At 44.3% G+C, this 25,282-nt stretch overlaps 1 protein-coding gene and 1 long non-coding RNA gene across 2 annotated transcripts in view; one reads left to right on the top strand and one right to left on the bottom strand.

The window, feature by feature from the left end:
- Positions 1–3,388: 3,388 nt before the first annotated feature.
- Positions 3,389–19,718, bottom strand: Klf5 (KLF transcription factor 5). The gene is made up of 4 exons (XM_055609878.1): positions 19,168–19,718; positions 16,080–16,953; positions 14,662–14,721; positions 3,389–5,149 (listed from the first exon to the last, which is right to left on the bottom strand). The coding sequence occupies exons 1-4, from the start codon at positions 19,402–19,404 to the stop codon at positions 4,971–4,973; spliced, it is 1,350 nt and encodes a 449-aa protein (XP_055465853.1). The 5' UTR covers positions 19,405–19,718; the 3' UTR covers positions 3,389–4,970.
- Positions 19,719–19,963: 245 nt separating this feature from the next.
- Positions 19,964–25,282, top strand: part of LOC129679023 (uncharacterized) — a 10,531-nt gene continuing 5,212 nt past the window's right edge. Inside the window, exons 1-3 of the long non-coding RNA XR_008720465.1 lie at positions 19,964–20,200; positions 20,619–20,839; positions 20,997–21,113. This is a non-coding gene — a long non-coding RNA (uncharacterized LOC129679023). The remainder of the gene's footprint in view (positions 20,201–20,618; positions 20,840–20,996; positions 21,114–25,282) is intronic.

Here is a 25,282-nt window from a genome sequence, read left to right as displayed (position 1 = left end):
ACAGGAAGCAGGCCTAGCCAGGAGTGAATCATTTCTGAGCAGGCGGGCAGGGCCTGCTTATCTGAGGGGATTCTCATGGAGCCCACGAAGTGGTGGCATTCTTACAAGCTGTGAGGGAAGAATGTAACGGCCAGTGGAGATAACAGAACCCAACTCTGCATGGAGGGAATGGAAAAAGAGCCGCAGACAGTTAAAACTCAGGGGCTGATGGATCTGAAATCAAGCCACATAGCAGCATGCTGGCCAACTGGAACCTGATGTGCTGTTCCAGTCGTGTCAAACTGCCGTGCTTTGTTTATAAAGAAACACTGGGGATATGTCGGAGTCTGGATAATCACTGAGTGGACCCAACAGTACCCAGCAATTAAATTCCTTGCAGCTTTGAAAATACATCAAGCAAGTTGTCTTTTGCAAATAGTATGTCCCTTGAACACTAATAATGTTTAAAAAAATCCACAGGCCATTACTTGTTTGCTTGCATTATAATCCTAGTCTCATATTCGTCTACCTTATCAAAACTCCAACACCAAAGGCTGTATCAGCAACACACACAAAGAAGAAAATTGGCCAGCAGTAGATTTATTCAATTGTGGCAGTGGCTTAGGCCAATTCACACGGCAGCAGAAATGTAGTTATGCTTTAAAATGTTAACCAATTATTATTATTAACCAATAATAGCAGTAATAGAAGAATGGATAAATTCTTCCAATAAGGTGGAAATGGTCCCTTGCCAAGGAATTGACAATCCGAAGAAGAAAAGCATACAAGAAAGACTACAAGTCAAAAGTAGAATAAGTATCGAAATGCTAAAGTGCCATGTGTCTCTAAAACACACAGGACTTGTAGCCAAAGGACAGACAAGAATTCAAACAGGTAGCTAGCAAAAGAGAATGTCATGTGGAGGCAACACATGACATTTCTACACAGAGGAGGGGGAGGCAGAGGAATCAGGATCTGCTCGAGAACAGCCTACAAAGAAAGGAACAGTTAAGTGACAGGAAGAAGTAGAAACGGCTCTTTCCGTCACCCAGAGTAAAGTGTTGTTTAAGTGTCAGGAACTTCAATGCCAGTGATGTCTGGGGACCAAATCAAAAGGGAAAGTTCACAGCTGCAAGGAGGTGGCTAACTCACACAATTCTATCCTGTCTGTTGTTTTCCTAGAATGCTCGAGGCCTGGGCTTGGTCCAGCACCTTACACAATAAGCACAGTGGTATGTGCCTGTATTATAGTTCTCAGTCAGGAGCTGGAGGCAGCCTGATGGAGTTCAAGAACATCTTTTGCTGCATGCCGAGTTCAAGGGAAACCTGGGCTGGAGATCATGTTAGAAAAAAAAAAAAGAAAGAAAGAAAGAAAGAAAGAAAGAAAGAAAGAGAAAAAGAAAGAAAGAAAAAGAGAAGGCTCTAGCGTCATTTTCTCATTTTAAACTCTAGAAGTAAATTATTTAAGACTGGAAATTATTTACCCCCATGGGAGAATGAGAAACCAATAGGGAACTGTTACTGAGTTACATGCTAGTTGGAGGTCTGGAAAGAGCAGAGAGGAATTAAAAAAAAAAAAAAAAGATCAGAACTGCAATTCCACTTCAAAATCTGAGGACACCAGGGGTACTGCCACCACCATTTATGCTGACTTACGAAACAGAGTGATCTGTCTTCACTTTTTAAAAAATGACGTTTTTATTTTATATCTTTTTCTTTAGCCAGGCATGGTAGAAAGATGATGGAATCTTTCCCATGAGGCCAGCGTGGAATTCATAGCAGGTTCCAAGCCAACGTGGGCTACACAGTGAAGCCCTCTAGCCATTTCCCTCTCCAGAAAGGATTATAACAAGCCAGGTGTAGAGGCGCATGCCTTTTATCCCAGTACTTGGAAAGCAAGGGCAGGTGGATCTCTGTGAGTTCAAGGCTAGCCTGGTCTACAAAGGCAGTCCAGGACAGCCAAGACTACACAGAGAAAACCTGTCTCAAAAAAACCAACCAAACAAAAATTGTAATATATATATATATTAATAATAAAATGTGTACATTGCGATACAATTATCACAATGGATAAACTAACATTGGTACACTGATTACATACTTTGTGACCTGGCCTTGGTAAAATTTTATAGGATGCCCAGGTGCTGTCTGCTGCCTTTCATGACACAGGATGTATGTGTTCTAAGACCACAGAGCCAAGTTTTATTTTCATCAGGTCACGTGAAGGGGACGCAGCGTCAGCATGACTTATCCTTGTTGGTGTGGACCTTGGTCAGCTGGCCAGGGCAGATTTCTCTAAGGTAGTCACCCCTTGCCCTCCTTTCTTTACAGGAGGAAGTCAGTCTTGGGATCACACTTGAGAACACTGGATTCCCTTCTTAAAGATGGAATGACTATAGTTAACTATTCTGCATGGCCTCCTGTTTCCTCTACGAGGCCTACAAGGGAGGTCTTCATCTTGCGGTTATGAGCAGGTCTTTTGCTACTCTGACACAGCCCCTACTGAAGACTTTTCTTTCACTGATACCTTGCTTTTTGAAACTCTTAAGATGCTACAGATCCAGCTATTTCCCATGCCAGGCCTAGAATTCATTTCGCTAAGTCCCGAGAGCTCACATAGATGAACACTAGGCATTAAGATTCAGGTGCTACTTGTTGGAGAAGAGTCTGACAGTGTTGCCCAGCTGTGGGCACATGCAGAGATGCACAGTCCTGTGGATTTGAGCCCCAGCACTTGAAAATACCAAAAAAAAAAAAAAAAAAAAAAAAGAAATCCCATTCCTGGCTATTAATCCCTGCACCCAGGAGGCAGAGGCTGGCAGATCTCTGTGAGTTCAAGGCAGCCTGGTCTACTCGGCAAGCTCCAGCACAGCCAGGGCTACATAAAAATATAAATAAAGTTCTAATTCCTGTTTGCCTCTGACATACAATCTCCCAAACCAACAGTACCTCCAACTGACAAGGCGTGGAAGGGTCCGGTGTGAATGAGGTGGTCACAAATGTAACTTGAAGTTGTGAATTATTCTTCCCTTTGTACTGGATCTCATATAGCCCAGGACAGGCTTGAACTCTGGGGGCAGAGGGTAACTCTGAACTTCGCCTTCTTACCTCCATTGCCTGGTTTTTGCAGGGCTGCAAACAGAACCCAAGCTTTGTGCGCGCTAGCTAGGCTGTCCACTCTGATAAACTGCACTCAATCCTGATTTCATCTCTAAAATAAACCCTTCTAAGTCTTCAATAAGGTAGGATTCAAACAGTATTTCATCACAACATCCTTAAACGTGGCCTGTACCCCACACATCCAGTTCTCTCCCCTTAACTGCCCTGATCTGACCCCTGTAGGAAACTAGTTTTAGGATTATAATGTACTCATCATCTGCTATGGAAGGTAAGGAAGGCACCACATAAATCTTTTAGGCACTTTTTTTATTTTCAAAAAAAAATTGTCGTTAATATATAAACATCTCATTCTTTCAAAAAATTCTACAACTATACAGCTGCTTGCTCCGATATTGCATAGGAAATTACCACAATACAAAAATAAGGGACAAAGAAGCAGAAGAGCAGCCGGAGTTATGCTTTTGATGTAGGTGTGTCCACGTATAAACATCTCGAAGCCTCTTACAAAACTATTTACACCGTTCGTCACCTATTTACACGTTGAAGCAACTTTTCTAACAAACAAAACTATAATTTATCAAGTTATGAAAGTTGTTTTCTAAAAAAACTTACTATTATTACCACAAAATAAATAATGATAAACAATATTTTAAAAACAAAATTAAATTTTCCATTAAGACCGCTTTTGGCATTTTGCTTATGATTTCTGCCCTTTGGTTAACAGCATCAATGTCACATTCCTATCGATATTGCATATTGGCAAGCTTTCAACATATCACTGATATTAAAGGCAGACACCGAGTCAGTAATAACAGATTAACTACGCTGCACCGTAATTTCAGTAAAATTACTGTGTCTCGCTGGGTATTACATGCAAAAATCCACATAAATTGTCATTTAACCAACAGTACTGCATGAGCAAACATTCCAGTCTAAGAAAACTGCACCGGAAGCTTGTGTGTGACAATTATGTCAGTCCCTCCCCACTTGAAAAAGATACTGTTTAACTTATGGTAAGACCTTTAGCTTCTGTGTCTTGTAACTATATCTTTAAGCTGTTCGGTTTAAATTCACATAAAAAAAAATCTTTCATATTTAAAATAATCTTATTTCAATCAGAGAGTAAAATCTTCATTTTACTTTCATTTGAATGATTATCCCCTCCCCAAAGAAATGGATTTGGTAACGTTTGAGAATTTATGGATGGTATCTTGCCATAAATTCTAACTGTAAATGTATTCATTAATTATTTTCAAAAGTATGATTCCCCAAACAATCCTTAAAAACTTGTAATAAACCTATAAAGCTGATTTGCATTATTTACAAAATCTTGAATAGCAAATATAGGCAACTCATATAAAAAAACAAAAAAACAAAACAAAACAAAAAACCACATTTGTTCAATGGCTGTTTGTGAATTGCCGGGCACACAATGTACCTCCCTCTATGGAAATAATCTAATCTCGAGAAAAAGACGAGTCCACATCAAGTAAAATCTTGACAGTCTATCCGGGTGCCTGCCAACTGGTTCGTTTATCCTAAACAGTGTCACAAATGATTGCGTGTGCAGCCTGGGTAGAAAGAGCGTACGCGCCCCACGCACCCCCACCGGCTCCCGTGCTGAGCTGTTTGGAGATGAAGTCTGCTGAAATAAAGCCAGTGGGTGAGCACGACAGCAAGCCTCCGGGTTCTCAAAATGACCAAACACTTTGGTATTGATACAATGTATTCCCTGTTGCCTCAAATATACAAAATATACATTTCCAGTTCTTTTGATTTTTTTTTTTTTATACATATATAAAGTTAGGCCTGCCGTGTGAAGGATGGCGGGCGGACTGCGAGGCGCGGGGCGGGCGGCGGCGGCGCGGGGCTCAGTTCTGGTGGCGCTTCATGTGCAGCGCCAGGTGGTCGGAGCGGGAGAAGCTGCGGTTGCACACCCCGCACTGGAACGGCTTGGCGCCCGTGTGCTTCCGGTAGTGGCGGGTCAGCTCGTCCGACCGCGCGAACCTCCAGTCGCAGCCGTCCCAGTTGCACTTGTAGGGTTTCTCACCTGCGACAAGCAAGAGACAGGGTGAGGTGGGCCTGCTGTGGGACCAGCAGCGCAGCCCACAGCCCGGCTGTGAACCCCCAGGCAGCCTCCGCACAGCCAACGAACCAGACAACTTAACTGAGCCTTTGTCTACAACCCATAATCCGAGCTAGCATTTGCTGATTGGTACACGTGTGTGTCGGACCTTTTCTGTAGCAAGTGCTGCTCCACAAAGGTTATCAACATTGATTCCATGAGGCCAGACATGGTGTCCAGCGCTTGCAAAGCAGAAGCAGGTGGATCTCTGAGTTCTAGGCCAGCCTGGTCTACATAGTGAGTTCCAGGACAGAGGGCTACACAGAGAAACCGTGTCTCAACCTCCATCCCAAATGTATTCAATGAACACTTTGGCAATTGTCTAGGCCACAACAAATTGTGGAATACAATAAATAAAGTAAAAAGCTCCCGCACCTAACAATGAGATGATATTTGAGCTAACACTGCTGTACAATTTGTATGACTCCTAATGTTCTCCTAAATTTACCAGCTACTTAACTTTCAAAACTACTAAATATTTATAATACAATTTTCCTTTGCTGTTTAAGATCCCTATTTAAGATAGGGGTGTTTTTCTGTGCAAATCCCCAGATTCCAAGTCTTTGAGCACTAAAACTTGTCATGACTTCTATGTTTTTGGTCTTGCTGGAGTTTTATGGGTAATTCCTCCCCCTCCCCCACCCCCAGCTTCTTTTCAGAAAGGCTTTCTTCTGGCCTGAGGCAGAAAGACTATTAATAAGTTTGGTCTGAAAGAAACTTGGGGCAGCTGAGTAGATCAGCTTCACTAGCCTTGCCTCACTTAGCTGTGTCACCACAGAAGCCGTGACTGCTCAGCTCAATGTGTATGTCCAGTGGCTGCGGCTCGTGCACCCTTCAGGGTCCTGAGCACCACTGTGCCCTCCAGCCGCTCAGGACACAAGCAGCACTGGCCAGAATGGATCACATGAACCTGGTCCCATGCCGCCGCAACCTTCTTCACTTACAGGACACTCACCCCCCCAGCCTTCCCTCTGTGCCCCTCTTCTGCCTCTGACCCAAGGCACACATATGGCTAACCCGCTTTTTGGTTCTTACCATTGCATTTAAAAAAAAAAAAAAAATTCATCTCAGCCATTCAAGGTGGTAAATTCCTGTAATACAAGTCTTGGGGAGACTAAGGCAAGGGGATCATCGGCTACATGCTTTCTCCAAAAGGGCAAGTCTAAATGTCTCCTCCATCACAGGCGCACAGGCGCACACACACAGGCACGCGCGCACACACACTCACATCTTTTGAGTATTTGACCTTGTAGGTCAGTCTGCTGAACTTAAAGCTGTGTGCTTTGCTCCCTCCCTCATAGTAAACTCAATCTAGGAAGTTACACTAACACTCAGGCTTTGCAGGAACAGAAAAGTCATTTCTCTTCCACTTCCATTCACACACAACGCTGGATTCACAGAAAGATATTTTTTTAATGGTGATGGTAAGTAAGTATCTGGCTCAGAGATGTCAGTCCCACAGAGGAACTTCACACAGAGAGGTCTAGTGAAAGTAACTTACAGTAACAAGCATGGCTTTCCTGTCATTCCACTGGGGAAAGGTCTAATTCTGATGTTTAGATCAAGAAAAAACTTCCTCACGAGTCCCGATTTCAGAAGGATCATTCAAGCCTTCTCAATTTAATAATTGCACAGCATAGAACGAAGTTTACAGCGTTTACTTTAGAAGCAGGCTGACACTGAACTCTTTTTGTTCATTGTTTTTATTGGCTGCAAAGCAATAAACTGCACCGATATTTTGTAAAGTTGACTTTACTGATTGGTTGACACACAGTAGCCATTAAAGTTCCTAAAACATTTGGGGTTTTGCTCTCAATTTATGTGCACCTATAGCTCATTCCGCCAAGAATACCACCAGTGTCTGCAAGGGCAGGAACTGGGGCCAAGACTTCCAATAAAAGCAAGGACAACTATCCCCCCACTTGGGGCTGTTTCTATGGGATTTGTTCAAGTGTCAACACTGTTCAAGTAAAACATCGCACAGGAAGCTGGTACCCCATTTCTGGCCGAGGAGCAGACTCAAGCCTTTTTTCCTCAGCCAGAAACACTACGGCCAGTACTTCTGGGAAAGCAAACTGACTTCCTCCAAGTTATATTTCAACAGGATAGAGCTTTCAAAAGTTTAATTGGATTTTTAAAGAATCTCTTTCCAATACCACCAATTTGAAATACCCAGTTAAGCTCTTTCAACATCCACTGTATTTGTAATTTTAAGTCCTCCTCATGCTGCTAGAGTCAAACTGTGCAAAGGCAAAGTGGAAACAGTGGCAAGGCTGTGCGGTATGGAAACCCTTATACAGTGTGCATTTTCTTCCCTACCTTAAAATTAGAGATGGCTGATGAAGCCCCAGTCTCTGAAATATATGGCCAAAATTAAACATGCAGACACCCTACTTGCAAGGCTATTTATTAGCATATTGTGTATTACTGGTACAGCAAAACCAGCACCAGTAAGAGGCAAGGCTCTGTCGGGGGCCCCAGGATTCTGCTCTAGAGCTAAGGTAATTACATCGTTCGCCCCTGACAGTAAAGTTAGAAGCTGACTGACTGGCTCCACCTTGGGCGTCCTGGCCTGCCATTTTCTCTAATGTCCCACTTAAGTCTTCCATTAGCAAACACTATCACACCCTTTGAATGATTCAAGGAACGAATACACACATATTGTTCAAATTTACTCAGATTCTACCGCCTCTCATGAAGGGAAAGGGATAGCTAATGGACTCCGAGGCCGGAAGGCCTAGACTGTATGAGGTTCAAGGTACACCGTGGCTGCCCAGGTCCTTTACAGACTCGCCTTTTAGGGCTTGAGGGCCCTGAAGGCTGTTCCATAACTAGGACCGGCAATGTGCAAATGCTACCCGAAAGAGGATTCCTTCCCCTGGGTTCAAGAATGCTTGTCTCACCCGAGTATTAAAAGAAAAGAAACAACACTATCTCTATTTTACTGATGAACATATTTTTAAAATGACTTGTGAAGCTAGTACAATAGAATGGGAGGTTTCTCTGCTCTGCTGAACATAATCAATAGTCCCATACCAAGGCCCTTTTCTAGAAAGCTCTACATAGACTGCTGTAACAAAGGAAATGAAGTAACTCTAAGGCTTATTACAGCAAATTTATGTACTTTCCTTCTCAATGATGAAAAGATGGTCTAATCAATACATAATGATAAAAGCGCCAAACCACCAGACTGAAGCCGGTGCTGATTCAAGAGGAGACAGCCTGAACTCAATGCCTAGCGATGGCACGTGGTCTCTGACCTACAGCTCTTTTCCCTATCATCACCAACTTGTGGGTTTGTTCATTTCTGAGGTAGACTCGATGCCACACTTGCTAATAAAAGGGGGAAAAAGAAACCATTTGAGGAATCATGGAAAATATCTGAGAAGAGTGAGTGATTTGGACTCATGGACTTGTTTCTTTACACAGCCACACCGGTACTTTTCCATGAAAAGACTTTACCAGGGTTTGTAGTCTCCTCTCCTTGTAACAAGAGGCAGCTCCACTCTATGTATAAGCCGAAGCTTCCTGGAGGTGAGGAGTGGTCGTCTGAGGAAACTTGTGTAGAGGATATTATGGAAACCCCTTCTTCACATTTCCCAACTTGTCACATTCTCTTAAATCCCACTCCTCTTCCTCCCCCCATCTAGAAAGCCTGCCAGGTCACGAGTAGCCATCCTCGCCACATACACCATGCTGACTCTGATGGGGGCTCAGTTGAGTCAATGGATCCAGTGCTGGAGAGCCAATGTCCATAAGAGGCCCTGGGCAGGGAGGGGAGGGGTGAGGGAGGGGTGAGGGAGGGGTTGTATTTTGTATTCCCGGATCCCCCCTTTGTTCTGCATCCCTACCTATCTGCTCTCCTATCTATCTTCTCTACCTGTCACCACAGTGCAGGGTCCAAGCCTGAGCAGTTATGTTCATAATGGAGGAGAGGGAAGGCAGGAGGAAGCTGGTGTGGGGCTTGGAACCACAGGGGTAATCTAAATATGTATTAAGGTGAGAACCTTGACTTGAGTGTCTTCAGGATCAAATACTGGAATCCCTTATCCTGAAGGTACCTAGGACATGGACTCTCTAAACAAATTTCCCTCTGTAGAACTAGAATAGTCCAAGGAATTCTGAAAGAAGCCTTCTACGGGGAACCAGAGAGAGAGCGCTTATCTGCTGAAGTAGAATGGAGGGACGAGACTGTGCTGTGGAGCCTGAAGGGAGGGAGGGACAGGAGTGGGTCCCTTGCTCCTGTACTTGGCTGCTTCTCAACCTTAACAAGCACTAGCAGTGGAAATTAAGCACTAGTTCAAGACTCCTGACAAAAAAAGGCTACTTCCCATTGGTTCTTTTTAATGTCCCCAAACTAACTTAAAAAGAGCCAACAAAAAGCCCGCCTAAAATAATCAGTGAAATGCTTTGTTTATTAAAAAGTGTGGGTGGGTAGGTGGGGACAAGAATAGCCTTTTCATTTCATCCACTCAACTCGGTGATGATGCCCTTTCCTTCACCTGGCCACCCTGCTCAGCAGCCAAAGAGACGTTAGTTCTCTGCAGATGTTTTAGGCAGAAGCTGGCCACTTTTGCGCTTGTAAAGCAAACCTTTGTCTTTGATCAGACCTGTTAGAGGTCCAGGAATATGAATTATTACAGGCGGACAAGGAGTCACTAACCCTCAGGTAGAACTAAAAATACCTGGCAAGAGAAAATTCCTGGGTAATTAAAATATATATTTTTAAATACTGCTCTCTGCATTCGTTGGACCATCCTTGGCTGATTGCTTCTATTTCAATTTCAGCAGTCCTATTACATCTACGCACATTACATCTACCACCAGACTGAAGCCGGTGCTGATTCAAGAGGAGACAGCCTGAACTCAATGTCTCCTCCCACTAGCTGAAAAACTGAAGGGTAAGAAGGGGTTAATTCTCTGGATTCGTCACAAAACCAATCAGAAATGTCTGCTGAATTAAATTATACTTAACCTTTGATAAGCCTTATCATCTTGACACAGTGTTTGATCAATTTCCTATGTAAATGTTTTTCAGATGGAAGGACTTCCCAAAGCAAAGTTAGTGTTCCCAGTGAGTCATCAAAAAAATTGTTTCTAAGCTTTCTTGTTCATAAATAACCTTTCTTGGGGTCTAAATCAACAAGTCTCTTAAGCCACTACTTAAAAAAAAATATGGCTATAAGTCAGTATAAAATATAAATCTCAGCCAGGCTCGTGGCACACACCTGTAATCCCTGGGGAGACCGAGGCAGGCAGATCTATCCCTGAGTTTGAGTCTAGTCTGTTATACAAAGCAGGTCTACACAGAGCAACCCTGTCTCAAACAAAATCAAAGCTACAAATGAAATACAACACTTAACATACTAGTGCCTATCACGCGATGTTGAATTGTGATCGACCCTTTTCAGTGCAGCAGTTTTAACTATATGAAAATCACTAGATTCACCTACAGTACATTTTCCTTATGTGCTACAACAGGTTATGCAGCTAACCGGTATCCATCTATTCTAGATCCAAATCATGAGTTCATCATCCATTATGGCCTGAAAAGAAATCCTTCCCGGTTCTTTTAAAGCCTCCCCAGCAACTCCTTCCATAGATTAGTCCGAAGGTTCTTTTCAGTGGAAAAATGCCTGTAATAAAAATCTCAGATGTAACACTATCAAAACTGTGTCGGATATAACCGATGGAACATGAGTTCTCAGTGAAGACCTAACTCCATATTTTTACGTAGGATGCTCCATGCCCAAGTCAGACCTGGAAACTAAAGCAGAAACCAAAACCATATACTTAAAAGCACACAAGGAAGCTGGGCTTGGTGGTGCATGCCTGTAATCCCAGCACTTAGGGAGGCAAAGGCAGACAAATCTCTGTGAGTTGAGGCTAGCCTGGTCTGCAAAGTGAGTCCAGGACAGCCAAGGCTACACAGAGAAACCCTGTCTCAAAAAAGTATACAAGGTGACATCTTTTAAATAAACATCACTAGATATTTGGTTCCTGAAGTGGGCTAAGGGAGGTGGGGATTTAACCTTCACACCTAGGGACAGGCTATAATCTTTTCATCAGGGGATCCTGAGCACAGTTCTCAAGGGTCCATTTTGTGCTGCTGTCATGTTGGTTTTTGAGTTTCTGGCGGCCCCTCCCTTCCTCCTTTTTCCATCCCTGGCCAGCAGAGCCCTGCAGACTCCCGGTGTTGCTCCCAAAAGCTTCTTTATACAACTGCTGATTCTACCTTACTCCAGAAAGCCAAGGCTGAAAATTGTCCTGTATCTTCATAGTGGAATTTAGGGGCAGGGTCTGTTGTGTAGCCTATTGCTAAGGTAGCCTAGAATGCAGAAAGTTCTGTGTTTAAAAGACAGGCATATAAACACAGAAACATTATGCTATTTACAGAAGAGTTTATCAGTCAATTATGAGGGCAGGATTATGTGTTTTTTGAAAGGTAGTCATAAATTTTAGAATGACGGCAATGTGTACCTTCCTTTGCAAACAAAACAAGGCATAAGAATTTTAATGAAATGTTCTTTTAAATGCTACTAAAAAGCACAAACAGTCTGATTTGGAAATGGACCACTAGAAGCTGCCCTAACATATTAACATGTGCACAGGCATGACAAATAACACACACAATCACCCTCTTACCCATGCCTATATGGACCCACAGGTGTGTGGTCTTATGCACAGATAAACGCAGATACAGCTGTGTGTCAGGGATTGTCGGACCCTACACAGCAGAGGTTTGAGCTTTTGTATGCTTTCTATAAAGTCCAAATCCACGGACTTAGGAAACTTGCAATGTCACACGTGTGATTCAAAAAGCGCACTGGTGTTTTACTCTTCTGTCCCAGTTGAGGAAGAATAAAGCTGTGCGGTGGACACGCTATTATTTGGTTAGCTTATTCACTCTAACTCAGGCCCTTGGTTAAACAGACCACAGATGAAGGTTGTTTTAATTGCTTAAATCAACTGAGACATGATAACTTCACATTGACTACACACGCTTTCCACAGAAGTGCAGGGGCGCCTCACGTCCTGCCGGCAACCATGAGCAAAGCATTTCTTTTACAACGTCAAACACACAACCAATCAATACTGCCAGGTAGTTTTTAGAGTCTCCTTACAGGTTTTCCAAGTGGGAGGAAATAGGACAGAAAGAAAAACAGGACGCGCTATTAAGTCAGAGGTACCGTTCAAAAAGGACACAAAACTGCTTCATCTACCTGGGTATTAGAAGGGGAAAGAAAACAACAACCCCCAGCCTCGGCTGGCTTCCTGTACATTCACTGAGCAGGAGCCGAGGGAGGAGACAATGGTAGCCAGCACACAGGTACTTTTAAAAGGCATTGTCTAGAAACTAGAAATGAGGAGAAAGCCTCAATGCCCTATGATTACCTAAGAACGGGTTTAGCCAGAAGAGCGAGTCTGTTACAAACCCTCCCCAAGGCATTTGAAAGACTATCAGACAAAACTTTATTAACTGTATTACATGGCCTTCCTCATTAGATGTTTAAGGCCACAATATTTACGGTCGAGGGAAAAAGTCTCCCCATGAGACCCTAACTAGGCCTAGATCCTGTCTTGGTTTGCTTTTCTTTCTTTTTTTTTTTTTTTTCTTTTTCTTTTTTTTAAGTACAGGCATTGTTCAGGCTACCCACTATTGAATTTCTTTGCCAGCAGGTCAAGTTCCAGGATCCCAGGTACAAGCATTCAGAGCCGTAAATCCTGACAGGGGTGGAAAGGCTATTTAGATATGGCCTGACTACGTCCCTGCAATGAGCACTTGATTACATCGTTATATGCAATTGCGCACTTCTTTTATTATGGGGACTTTAACCTCGAAAATGCATTCCCTCTTTCCTATCTCCAGTTTCAAGGACTTCTGATGAGAGAGGTAGGAGAGGGGAGGAACGAGAGCTCAAATGTTTCTAGCTACTACTTCCTCTTGACAAAAAGCTCAAAAACCCAAGCTCAGTGTTTCCCTAACACAACAGTAGTCTGCAGTATGCTTTTTAGTATTTCTACATGGAATCTTCTGGTACCTGTCAGCTGTACTGGAGACATTTTAGACAGGAGTTTTTACGTAGTTACCTGCAAACAAAGAAACCTCAGGCCCCCAAGTTGATTGCTATCACAGATAAATGTATGAGATGCGTGTCTTTAACATCCATTCTTGGAAACTGGCATCTGCAGTTTGGATTTTAGTCCGTGTTCAGCACTCAGATACCAAGCAGAGACTTCCTAACACGCATACAAAATGTCTGCAACCATACTCTCACAGGGCTCTGGTTCAGCACTGACCTTTGTTCAAAGGCTTTTACTTTTTAATGCAGCAGTTAGAGATAACTACTTCATTTATCAAAACTCAATTTCCATAGTAACATCTAGCCTAGGGAGATTCAAGTCCTCACAGTAATCCAACAACCCATTCAAAGGAACTGTTGAATACTTTGGTTTCCATAGCAATGATGGAATAATACATTTTGCTAGGTCACTGCTTTTATTAGCAAACTTATTCTTTGAACTTTAGGTAAGGAGGGTGTATTTATTGAGGGGAAAAAAAAAACTGCAGTCACTTTCATATCTGTTTTTTCCTTTAGGGCTATTCTTTTTTTTTTTTTTTTTAAATTATAATAGTAACGGTCCGAACACTTGAAAATATTGTGGGTATGTGGAGCCCTTTAATAAAGCATGCTACCGAATTTAATTTTAAAAGTGTTTTTGATACGAGGCTTCAAAATTAATAGCTCCTACAAGGGATTGCTGTGAATGTAGCAGAACAAATCATCGTACAATTAGGAGACTGAACTTAAAAGCATGCTACAAATGAAGATGAAATGGAAGACTGGGGAGAAATGAGGTCCTCTCAAACCCAGGGCTGGGGTTGGGTGTGGAGTGATGTTGAAAGTACTGCCCTTCATTCTGACCACCCTGTTTCATACTCTATAGATCTTAGGCCTACTTTTCAAACACAGCGAACACGCTAAACACAAGTATTTGAAGCCACCGGTGAAACTACAGATAATGTGTTAAGCACTGCTGCTTAGCATGATAAGTGGAAAAGTTTCCAGCATAAAAGGGCTTTATTAAAGCAAGATGGTTTACCAAGAAGAATTTTTTTTTCCTTCTTTCAAAACAGGAATAGCATTGACATTAAAGTTTTAAAATCCATTAGTAAACAGTGTTGTTTACGTTTTGGGGGTCATTAATTCTACGTAAGGTGACAGGGCAAGGTCTCACTGAGGGAGCATCAGCCTTCCTGGAACCAGTTTCTTGGGGAACTTTGTTTTGAGCCAAGCCCTTGCTGAAAGGGTAGGCCATTAAAAAATAAAAGTTGACAGAAGAAAGGAGAGATCAAACACGTGTTGGCTTTTAAAAGGATGAATGCCACTTGTACTATTTACACAACTCACGGAATTAACAAGAAAATTACCTACCCGTGTGAGTCCTCAGGTGAGCTTTTAGATGAGACGACTTTGTATAAACTTTTGTGCAGCCTAAAATAAAGGAAACAGAGGAAGAACAGCTTGTCATTTCTAGGGCCTTTTGAAATCTTCACATTTGATGATTTGGTGTCTAAAATCCGGCTTTAAAGATGAAATCGCCTGTGCTAGACGTAATATTGGAAGCTTTGGCTAAGACATTAGGGCGCCTTCCCCCCTGACATTATCAGAAGGCAGAGGTGATCTGCTTTATGTATCACTTGGGGAGCAAAGAACACAGGTGATGCACCAAGCAACAAAGGAAAAATATGTGTGTATATTCCAGTAGGTATTTTACTGTAACACGTGTTTCGGTGACTTGAGAACTATCCTAGTAGATATATATATTTTAATATAGTGCATGCAGAGCTGACAGTGCTGAACAATTATCCAAGATAACTGTAATTTTCTACACTCCCACTTTCTTGTTTTTTCATTTAGCATGTCATGTCACATCAGGCGCCACAGCCAATAAGTTATGACTGGTATTAATCATAAACTCGCTTACGCCTGCAGCTTGGAGATATAGTTATTACTGTCCAATTATATTTTGGGTCACGTATCTCATTCAAGAATGAGAATACACTAACGGAACCAAGCATTCTTGTTTTGTTTGGGGGGAAGGAGGTCCTAGAGACAGTCTCTGTAACAGAGACCTGGCTGTCCTGGACTCGATTTGTAGACCAGGCTGGCCTCATCTAACTCGGAGATTCGCCTGCCTCCGCCTCCCAGCGCTGGGATTAAGGGCGTGCACCACCATGTCCAGCTGACCCAAGCCTTCTTAAATCTGTCCTGTTAGCAGCCTTGTACCTGCCAAGAGGTACCTGTAACCTCATCACACACTATTGTCTCTTCACCCTATTTAATCTCCAGAGACTTTTTTTAGAATGTACGGCCACAATTTCTTAGGCTAAATGAAATGCAAGTTTTGTGTACTATTAAAGAGAAAGAAATCCACTTATTCTGTAGAAATGTTCTAACCATTAAAAAAAAAAAAAAAAGGAATTATAAAAAGGAATTATTATTTGAGACACAGGATCTTACTATGTAGCCCAGGCTAGTCTGAACATGTACTCTTCCTGCCCTGGCCTTACTGCTGGGATTAAAGGCATGAACTACCATGGCCCACTGGCCATTTTTTTTAAAATACATAAAACAAACAATAGACTATTACCTAATGATACACCAGCATAAAATGCAGAAATAGAATGCTAAGAAAAAAAAAAAACAGGTGATTTATTTTGAACTGTCAAGTCCATCTTTCCCATGTATTTTCATGCCTAAGGTTCAAAATGGTGTAAACCTGTGAACGCACATACAGGCATTCAAGCACATAAAATACTACCGATGCTCCAAGCACACAGACCACATACCAGGATATTCACAGTAGTGGATGCGTCGTTTCTCCAGATCAGGGTTACTCCTTCTATTGTATCTGACAGGCTGGATATTTGGTGAATTCACCGGCAGAGTGGCAGGTAAATTTGGATTGTGGATTGCCAGTTTAGAAGCAATTGTAGCAGCATAGGACGGAGGTGGAGTTAAATTCTGGAGCATCTCGGCTTGTCTATCGGGGCTTCCCGGCTCTGAGCTCGGTGGTGACGGGGGAAAGTAAGTGGCCTGCTGTGGAAGAAACTGACTGGGCATGGTGTATGTGCAGGGGGGCATGCCCTGGAACTGTTTCATTGCAGTCTGCGGGACGGCAGAGGTGTGTGTGGTAAGACCTGCCATGGCAGCCGACATAGAAACGTTAAGGGTGTCCATTGCTGCTGTCTGGTTTGTAGAACTGGGCATGTCTAGATCCGGTGTATTCAAGAGCTGGTACAGGTGGCCCTGCTGGGATGGGACAGAGAGATGAAGATCTGGGCTGGGAAGTTCTTGTTTGATGAAGATATTGTTCACCTCTGGCGCTGCGGTCTGGTGGGAGCTGAATATACTGGTGAACTCAGGGAGGGCCTGGGTCGGGGCCGGAGGAGGGGCGGCCGTCTCACTCTGGTGGCTGAAAATGGTAACAGGCTCTGTCTTGATCTGTGTGACGCACGGTCTCTGGGATTTGTAGAGGCCAGTTCTCAGGTGAGTGATGTCCGGAAGGAAGACGTTCATGTTGATGCTGTAGGGTAACCCTTCACTGTCGGTAAAGAACTGGTCCACCACTGAGGCACTGTCGCGTCTGTACTTCTTATGCTCTGGGATTATGGGAACTGGAGGAAGCTGAGGGGTCAGGTACTTCTCCATTTCACATCTTGTCTAAAAGGGAAGAGATACAAATACACATAATCCACCCAGTGCTCGAGGGAAGGACAAAGAGGGCTTACTGAAAACTCAACAGCCTGAGTGCTGGGGCCAGCTCCTAAGTGCTGCTTCTCAACACAGGAGTTTATTTTGTCAATTGTGTAATTACCGGTTAACCAAAAGTCTGCACAACACGTCTTTAGTAAAATCACTCCCCAAGTCATCCCCAGACAAAAAGTGAAAGAGGTAAATGGAGGAGGGGAGCAAAGAGAAAACGTATTCGTTTCTGATGCAATCAAATCTCACCCCCCCCACCCCCCCCCAAGGATAAATCTCAGTTAAAGTACCGTGTCAGAGTATGGTCAAAATGCCTCAATTCTATTCCCGCCTGTTACATTTTCGGGTGCTTCCCTTGAAAAACATAACCTTTGCAAATTTTAAAAAATAATCATTTCAAAGGGCTTTTTGTGGGCATAGTTAGGTTACCTCAGGTCTACGGAATATAAAATGTTCTTTGGCCATTTCAGTCCCTTTTTGATTACTAAGAACCTCAACATTTTGGAGCCAAACCCGAGATCCACTGTGACAAAACAACTGTTGTGTTCAAAAGGTTTGACCCAAATGTTGATTTTTTTAACAGACAGATTCGGTAATTGGTTAATATAATAATGAAACGTTCCTATTCATATCCCTATCTACAACAGATCTTTAATTATCAAGGAAAAAAAAATCACTCCCTTGGTAGACGGGTGCTGGTGCGAAGATGCCCGTGGGTGGGGAGAGGCTGCCGAACTGCCAGCACAGTCATCAGCAAAATATTTATCATGTCCTCTCCGTGGGCCAATGCTACATTCCCCCTTCCTCTGTAAAAAGCGCGGTCATCCCTGAGCCTCTTGATATCTCCTGACAGAAAAACTACCCAAGTAAAGTGACCAAGCGTCTCCCAGGCCCTGATTGCTTAACGTACACACTCCAGCTACTGAGCAGCCAGCGCCTGTCTTTCCCCAGCTCTCTCTTCTCTACTAAAATAATGAAAGCTTTCTTTTTTTTTTCCTCTCAATTTTTCTTGACATGGAAAAGTGGTTAGAAAAAGACCGAACACAACCAAATTAAATGGTTCATAGCGCAGAACAGCACTCACTGCACCTTCATCGGTGAATAGGAGTCATATTCTTGCTCTTAATTTTCAAAAGAACAGTCATCTCGGACCTCAGATCATCAAGATCTGGACGTGGACGAGGACGGACGGGATTTCCCGGATATGCACGACTTAAAAATAAAGATTCATGCTGTAGCCATGTGAGTCACATCTGACAAACGCCACTGTCCTCTAAAAACACGACAACACTGGCAGACCCTGAGAAACAGGCGCTGGGCGCAAATTCACAATACAGCAAAAGGCTATTAAACCAGGCGTCTTGAAATAAACCGAACTAAACCCTTTCGCGCACTGCGCTCCCGTGGCAGTTAGTGGTTTCTGATTTTAGCTCTTCCAGCTGTTTGCATGTGGGTCTGTTTCCAATTTTTTTTTTCCTTGGGACTAGCTAAAAGTCCCGGGAAGTTTTTTCTGGGCGATATGACTCCCGTGCGTGGGCGAAAGAAACAGGCGCTTGCTCTAATTCGGCTGCTGGGCAAGTGTAAAAGCCAACTGCCAGCTTTCAACGCGACTCCGGGAGGAAATTTACGCGCACACCAAGAAAACAACACCCCTGGCCTTCCCCCCCCCGCTCCACCCCGTACGTTTCTTTAAGGAAAAGGCAGTGTTCAAACACAGCCCTTAGCTCTTCTGACTCTAGTTCCCCAAACGGGGCCCTGCAATCCATTCTTGGGTGAGCCTCGGGGATATATGCGGAACCCCAGTATTCCAAACTGCATTTCTACTCCATCCCAAACAACAGGCAGGTGGACTTGTCCAAGGCGAGGGCCATAGGGAGAGAGCGGTCAAGGTGAAGCAATCTAAGTTGAGCGTGGGTACAAGCTCTTCATCTCCACGCAAGAAAACAGATAAGGTGCGCGTGAGCCTCGGATGGGCAGATGGGGGGCGTCTCCCCCACCCCCTGCACCCCTAAGCACCCCGCGGCGCCCCGTCTGGGAGCGCAGGGCGGGGCTGCCCACCCCGGGGCACCCGGCTCCCGCGTGCCCCAGCCTGGAGCGGCCCCTGTCGCCCGCGCCTCGCACTGGCGGGACACGCCCGAGCCCGGGGAGGGAGGCCGGCGGCTCTCGGCTTACCTGGACCAGCTCCTCCGAGGGCAGCCGGCCGGCGGCGGCCGGCGGCGGCGCGGGCTGCGCGGGCGGGTGGTGGTGCGCGTGTTTCAGGTCGTCTCCGGGGAAGAGCGCCGCGTCGCGGGCCGGGTTCGCAGCGCCCAGCACCGGCTTGAGCTGCGCGAACACGGGCTCGTCCTGCGCGGCCGGCGGCTGGGGCACCGGTCCCAGGCGGGCGCTCATGGTCAGCACCCGCGTGGCCATGGGCGGTCGGGGGTGGGGTGGGGGGGTGGTCTACGGGCACGGGGCTGCTGGGCGATCGCGATCCCCACCTCGCCCGGGCTGGCGCGGGACGGCGGACTCGGCGCGGGGGGACCCCCCTGGGCCGGTAGGCAGCGGCTCACGGAGGCGGGCGCGGAGATCGGGGCTCCCGGGCTCAGCCACGCGTCACCGCCGAGGTCCTCCGGACGCCACTTTCTCCCGCCCCGCCCCGGCGCTCGCTCACTCGCTCGCTCTCCCGCTGGAAGCCGCTCCCGCCACCTCCTAGCCCCAGCAGCAAGCTGCGAGCGCGCGTACCTGCCCCGCGACTACTGACACTTGACGCCCGCCTCTATTTCACCCAACTCCAGGGGGGCAGGGCCAGCTCGCCCGACTGGCAGCGTCTCGGCCAATAGCGAGGCCGCAGGGCCAGAGGTTGGCCAATGGGAAGGGGGCAGCGCGAGGTTCCGCCCCCGCCGGGCCGACCGCACCCCTCGCGGGCCATGAGCTTCGCGCGCAGGGCTGCGGCGCAGTTTGTACACAACTTCTCTGACAGATTGGGCCGCCGGAGCACTGGGCGGAGGGAAGGAGAGAGAGGAGCGGGTGGAATCTAGGAAGAGGGGGAATCGGGGTGGAGACGCGGAGGGAGATCTCTCCCAACTGTTCTCTCTGCCAGGATTAGGGTGGGAAAAAAAAAAAAAAAAGTAATGCTCGCCTTAGGTGTTGTGCAAGGACCTGAAACTCGAAAGCTGAACCCAGAAGGCAGCTAGGTGGTGGGGCTGAGGTTTCCAAGTCTCGTCCAGTGAGTGTGTGTTTTTAAAGTCTACAAAATGTACTTTAGAGGAAAGCAAGGGGCGGTTCGGTAACAAATGTAAAACAGCCCTCATTTGTGGGTTTTCAGCTGTAGGTCTGTCTATCCTCTAGCCCATCCCTTATGGCCTGAGTAAAAGCTCTAATGTCAAGCATTTTTTCAAGTCCTTGCATACCAACCTGGGCATATTTTTCCCCTACGGTATTTAAGGAGTTGGAAGTTTTCACAGACATTTCTACCTTCTGTCGCCGTATGTGGGGAAGAGGTGGGGTGGGCCCTATGAATTATGAAGTTTTTAATATTTAAACCATGTTGATTTTAGCCGGAGCATGGAATCTAATTTGAGAGCTAACAGCCAGCTCAACTGGGTATTTAAATAGACATTACATCTTTGGCTTATTTTTGCTAGCACTGTCGTCTCCGGAGGGGGGAAAATGGAGTTTAATATTTTCAGAAGAGGAGCACAGACCATCTACCTAATATAGTGGCACCTTTTCCTACGAAACGGGAACCAAAGAAGCCACAAATATTCACAGATACTCAACGGCTCTGAGAACTGGGAATCCAAATTTGCAGGAAAATAACAGCCAAATATTTAACTACCCATTTACTGCGTTGCTTTAATGGAGGGTGAGTGGGTTTTGTGTTTTGTTTTAAATTTTGCCAGCAATCACCAAAAGAAACTACTTTCCTTAATCCTTAATGTTCTTGTGCATGGCTTCATCTGGCTTACTGGGAAGCCGAAACAACAAACTGCGATTTAAAAATGTCTGTAATATTTCCACAGATGTACGTATGCCGACAGCACATTTTGCCAGAGTACCCACAGAGAGCACACTGGCCACTTCCCAGGGAAGCATCTTTTTAAGAGTTCTCAAGAAATGCACCTCAGAGGGTATCCAAGGTATGAGTCTCGTTCCCACTATATAGGTAAATAAATATGAATAGAAATGTCACGTGCATTTTCTTCAACAAAGATAAAATCACACTGTGAACTCGACTTCTTTTCTCCCTTTTCCTTCCTGTTAGTAATGATTCATTTTATATTTGTGGTTGCTGCTTTCAGAGAATGGGTGATGACGACTTTCATGATACCAGGGTGTTATTTAATAAGTGTCTTTGCACTTATGTTTCGAAGTGAACGATCTCTGGTTGCCAACTTTCATCTTTAAAAATCTGTCCTAATTTTCTCTGTTATTAAACCCAATCATGCGATCAAATAACTCAGGGACAGATCATAGAATTGGTGTTGGATTTTAACTTTTTAAAAACAGGTGATCTTTGGAAAACTTTAGATACTTAACGCTGATAGTATGATCAAACCAAGGGATGGGGTATTGATAAGTCTTAGTAGAATGTTTCATTTCTTTTACCCTTTATGTTCCATCCAATTCAAAGTTAAACCATCTTGAAATTTATTTTTTACTTTAGTTTACTTTTAAACCTATGTTGACTTGTTTTGTTTTTGTTAGCAGAGCTTCAGCGGGCCATCACTTTTTACGGCACTAAGACCTATTTATTTTACTGGAAATCCTTCTAAATTTCACACTAGCTTTTTAACATGCCTACCCTTATAAAGATACCTATCGCAGCAAAACAAAAGCCCACCAAACTATTTGACAAGCACTTGAGGACATATTTTTAGCTTTGTCACATTTTTTTATTTACCTACTTTAAAAAAATGTATATATGAGCCTGGCTTTGGCCTGGTTCACAGAGCTGGTGTTCTGTGTTTTAAAAATGCTTAAGTATCTACTTTTTCCTCAAATATGGCCGCACTTATTTAAATTTCATTTCTGGCATAAGGATTCGGGAAATACGGCTGCCACAGTAAGTAATAGTTTCTCTCCAGTCTCCAGCTCTGCAGTCTCACAGATGATAACTAGCTTAGCCGTGTGCAATAGTACGAAAATTGGAATGTAATCCTTTTCTGAGGTGTGTACCATGCTGTTCTAAGCATACAGAGAACGTGTTTAACCAAGACAAACACCACTGCTGACAACTTGTCCTATCAGCTTCCAGAAAAGGGTTAAAACTTGATAAATATTTTTCAGATTTTTTTCCAGGTTCCACACTGGCGGGCCGCCAGCCAGTGTGAATGGACAGATCCTCAATTACTTTGAACTTTCTAGTTCTTTGCATTCCTCCCTGCTGAGTAGTCCTGTACCATTAGGGAAGATGGGAGAAAACAAAAAACAAATGTCAGGTTTCAGAAATCAATTAGTGGCCTGGCAGTAGTGTGCGAACTGAAGTGTGCCAAAAGAGGGGATTCTGAGGGAAAGAAAGAAAAATGTTGAGTAGTCAGGCTGGCTAGGAGGGTAAGCATAGAAGCAGTGTGCATGCTTAGGTCCTTAGTCACTGGGCAGCGAGGATTTAGTCTTAGAATAAACCCCAAGTGTCACTATCTTTACGGGAATAAATATGCCTGAATGTGTGGGGGCTGAGCCGGCATCCAGCTCCGGGGGTGGGGTGGGGGCGGGGGCTTGCAGAAGGCAGTGGAAAAAAAAATAAATAGCTTCTGTATGAGATGAGAAAAGCCAGGATCGATCTTGAAGGCAGTGTTTACAAGGACACAGCACAACAGAAACACCTCCAGTCAGCTGGTCACAGAAAGTCACCCAAATCTCATTCACTCTGGGAGAACCCACAGGATATTCCGTTTCCGTAGGTCGGTGTTGAGTTACCAACTGGTACTGGATCATAGAAAAGGCACAAGAAAGAGCAAAAGTCACTTGTGGGAAGTGAGTTCACTTAATTAAAAGTGACTTTTATGTCCACTGTGTCTCTGTTAGAATCTGTATTAATGGAAACACAGAAGATAATTTATCCTCTGGAACGCTTCATATCTTTAATATTTTTAGTTTTTCATTACTACCTAAAGCCACCCATTTGAAAAAGTTACTGAGACAGTAGCACAGTAAATAGAAGTTCTCATTGAGATTAGACAAAATGCAGATCATTTTGATTCAAAAGCTTTAGAAATAGAATAGATGCTCTTTTCTTTCCTTTTATGATGACACATATGTAATAAAATATTTTACAGATTTCATTTTTGTACAACTTAAAACAACATATTCCTAAGAAAACAATTTGATATCCTGATTGTGCACTGTCCCTTGTTCATAAGTACATTTTATTTAATTTTGGGTTTCAATGCGTTCTCCATTTCACAAGGCTCTCGGTGTACGCTTACAATAGTGCAATTTATCTACCCTACTTTTAAAACACTAGTAGTACTTTTTTTGTTGTTTAAAAAGTAGAGGTTTACCTTTTGGAGGGACTGGGATTGCTTTTTCCACCTTGTTAGTATACTAAGCAGATGAAAATGGCAAATATGAATGCCTTAGACCAAGTTATAGGCCAGGCATACTGCAGCTTCAACTGTACAGTATTTGAATTCTGACTCAAAATATCACCGGAAAGGTGCAGAGACAGTTCCTGGTCTGGAGCAGTCACACCAAACAATCTTTTAGAACGTCAGGGACGCCACCTCATCAGCATCACAATGAGCAGTGGCCAGCCGTGCTATGACAAAAGCAGTTATGGCCGAAGGCTGTGGGGTGCCGGCAGGAATGTCCCATGCTGTGTGCGAGGCTCATGGGGAAGCATCCTTGAAGGCATTGATTGATAGGTGAAATGCGTCAAAATCACACTAGGACTAACGCTACGTGCTACTATGCTCTTGGACGTGTGGGCAACTTGGGGGGAGGAGAGTTTGTCATCAGGTATGAAGAAGGCAAAAAATATGAATGACCTCGAGAGAGATTAGCCAGGCCTGACAGTACACCACTATAATCTCTACACTCCGAGGCAGGTTTCAAATTCAAGGTCAACCTCTACTCATTCAGAGAGACATAGCAAGGCCCTGTCTAAAACATAGATCATTCTCCAACTTGAAAATATTTACTATAAACATACATTTATATAAAGGACTGGAAATAACTTAGGAATCCAGCAATAGGAAAGTAGCGCGCGCGCGCACACACACACACACACACACACACACACACACACACGTGCACAAATGTGTGCTATGTATATGAGGCACACGTAAAAAAAAAAAAAATCAGGGTTTAGTAGGCATGCCACTAATCAAATTATCTGGGAGACTGGGGTAGATCTGAAGCTCAAGATTGGCCTTGGCCACACGGATTCTTGTCTCAAAAATAAAGGGTGTGTGTGTGGAGAGATGAGTGTGTTTAGGAGCACGCACATGCTGCTCCTGCAGAAGACCTGAGTTGTGTGCAGGCACAAGGGCAGGTGGCTCACCAGCAGCTGTAGCTCCCTCTCCAGAGAATTCAATGAGCCTGACCTCCGCAGACATGTGTTGGTACAGACACACACAAACACCCTTAAATGGAAGTAATAAAAGTCTCTTAGAAAAAAGGAAAGAAGAAGGGGGAAAAATTCCTGACATGGGATGTAAAAGAGTTTTCCAGGAGAGGGAAATGAAAAGACAAAGTTTTATAAGCATGTACCCACGCAGGTGAAAAGAAAGCACGAAGCAATGGGTTTTGAAGCCAGGCAAAGCGGCCCAGGTGGACAGTTCCTCCTTGAGAGACTGGATAGGAGACTCTTGCCTGCGAGGCACCTGGGTCATAGCCTGAGCTCCAGGCCATCTGTGGCTACTCAGCGACACTCACAGGGTGTGGTGCTGCCTTTGCATAATTCAGCACTCCTAAACCTGTGGCTTGGGGTTAAGAGCAAACTAAGGCCAGCCTGGGCTACATAGCGTCACCACAAACAAACCACAGGTGTAAGATTCATTGATAAAATCATTGAGTCACTTTTCTTTCTTTCTCTCTTCCTTCCTTCCTCTCTCTTTCTTTCTCTCTTTCTTTTTTTCTTTCTTTCGAGGCAGGGTTTCTCTGTATGACAGAGCTCTAGCTGCCTTGGACTTGCTTTGTAGACCAGGCTAGCCTTGAACTCACAGATATCCACGTGCCTCTGCCTTCCAAGTGCTAGGATTAAAGGCATGCCCAGCCACTTTCTCTTTTCTTTCTCCCTCTCTCTCTCGCTCTCTCTTTGTGTGTGTGTCGTGGGGGAGTCCTAACTATTTGAAGGCTATGGATC

The sequence above is a fragment of the Psammomys obesus genome, unplaced genomic scaffold, assembly GCF_907164565.1.
Source record: "Psammomys obesus unplaced genomic scaffold, mPsaObe1.curated_primary_1811, whole genome shotgun sequence".
NCBI classification, from domain to species: Eukaryota; Metazoa; Chordata; class Mammalia; order Rodentia; family Muridae; genus Psammomys; species Psammomys obesus.
The sequence above is the reverse complement of the archived record's forward strand: the minus strand, read 5'-3'. Positions and strand labels throughout refer to the sequence as shown.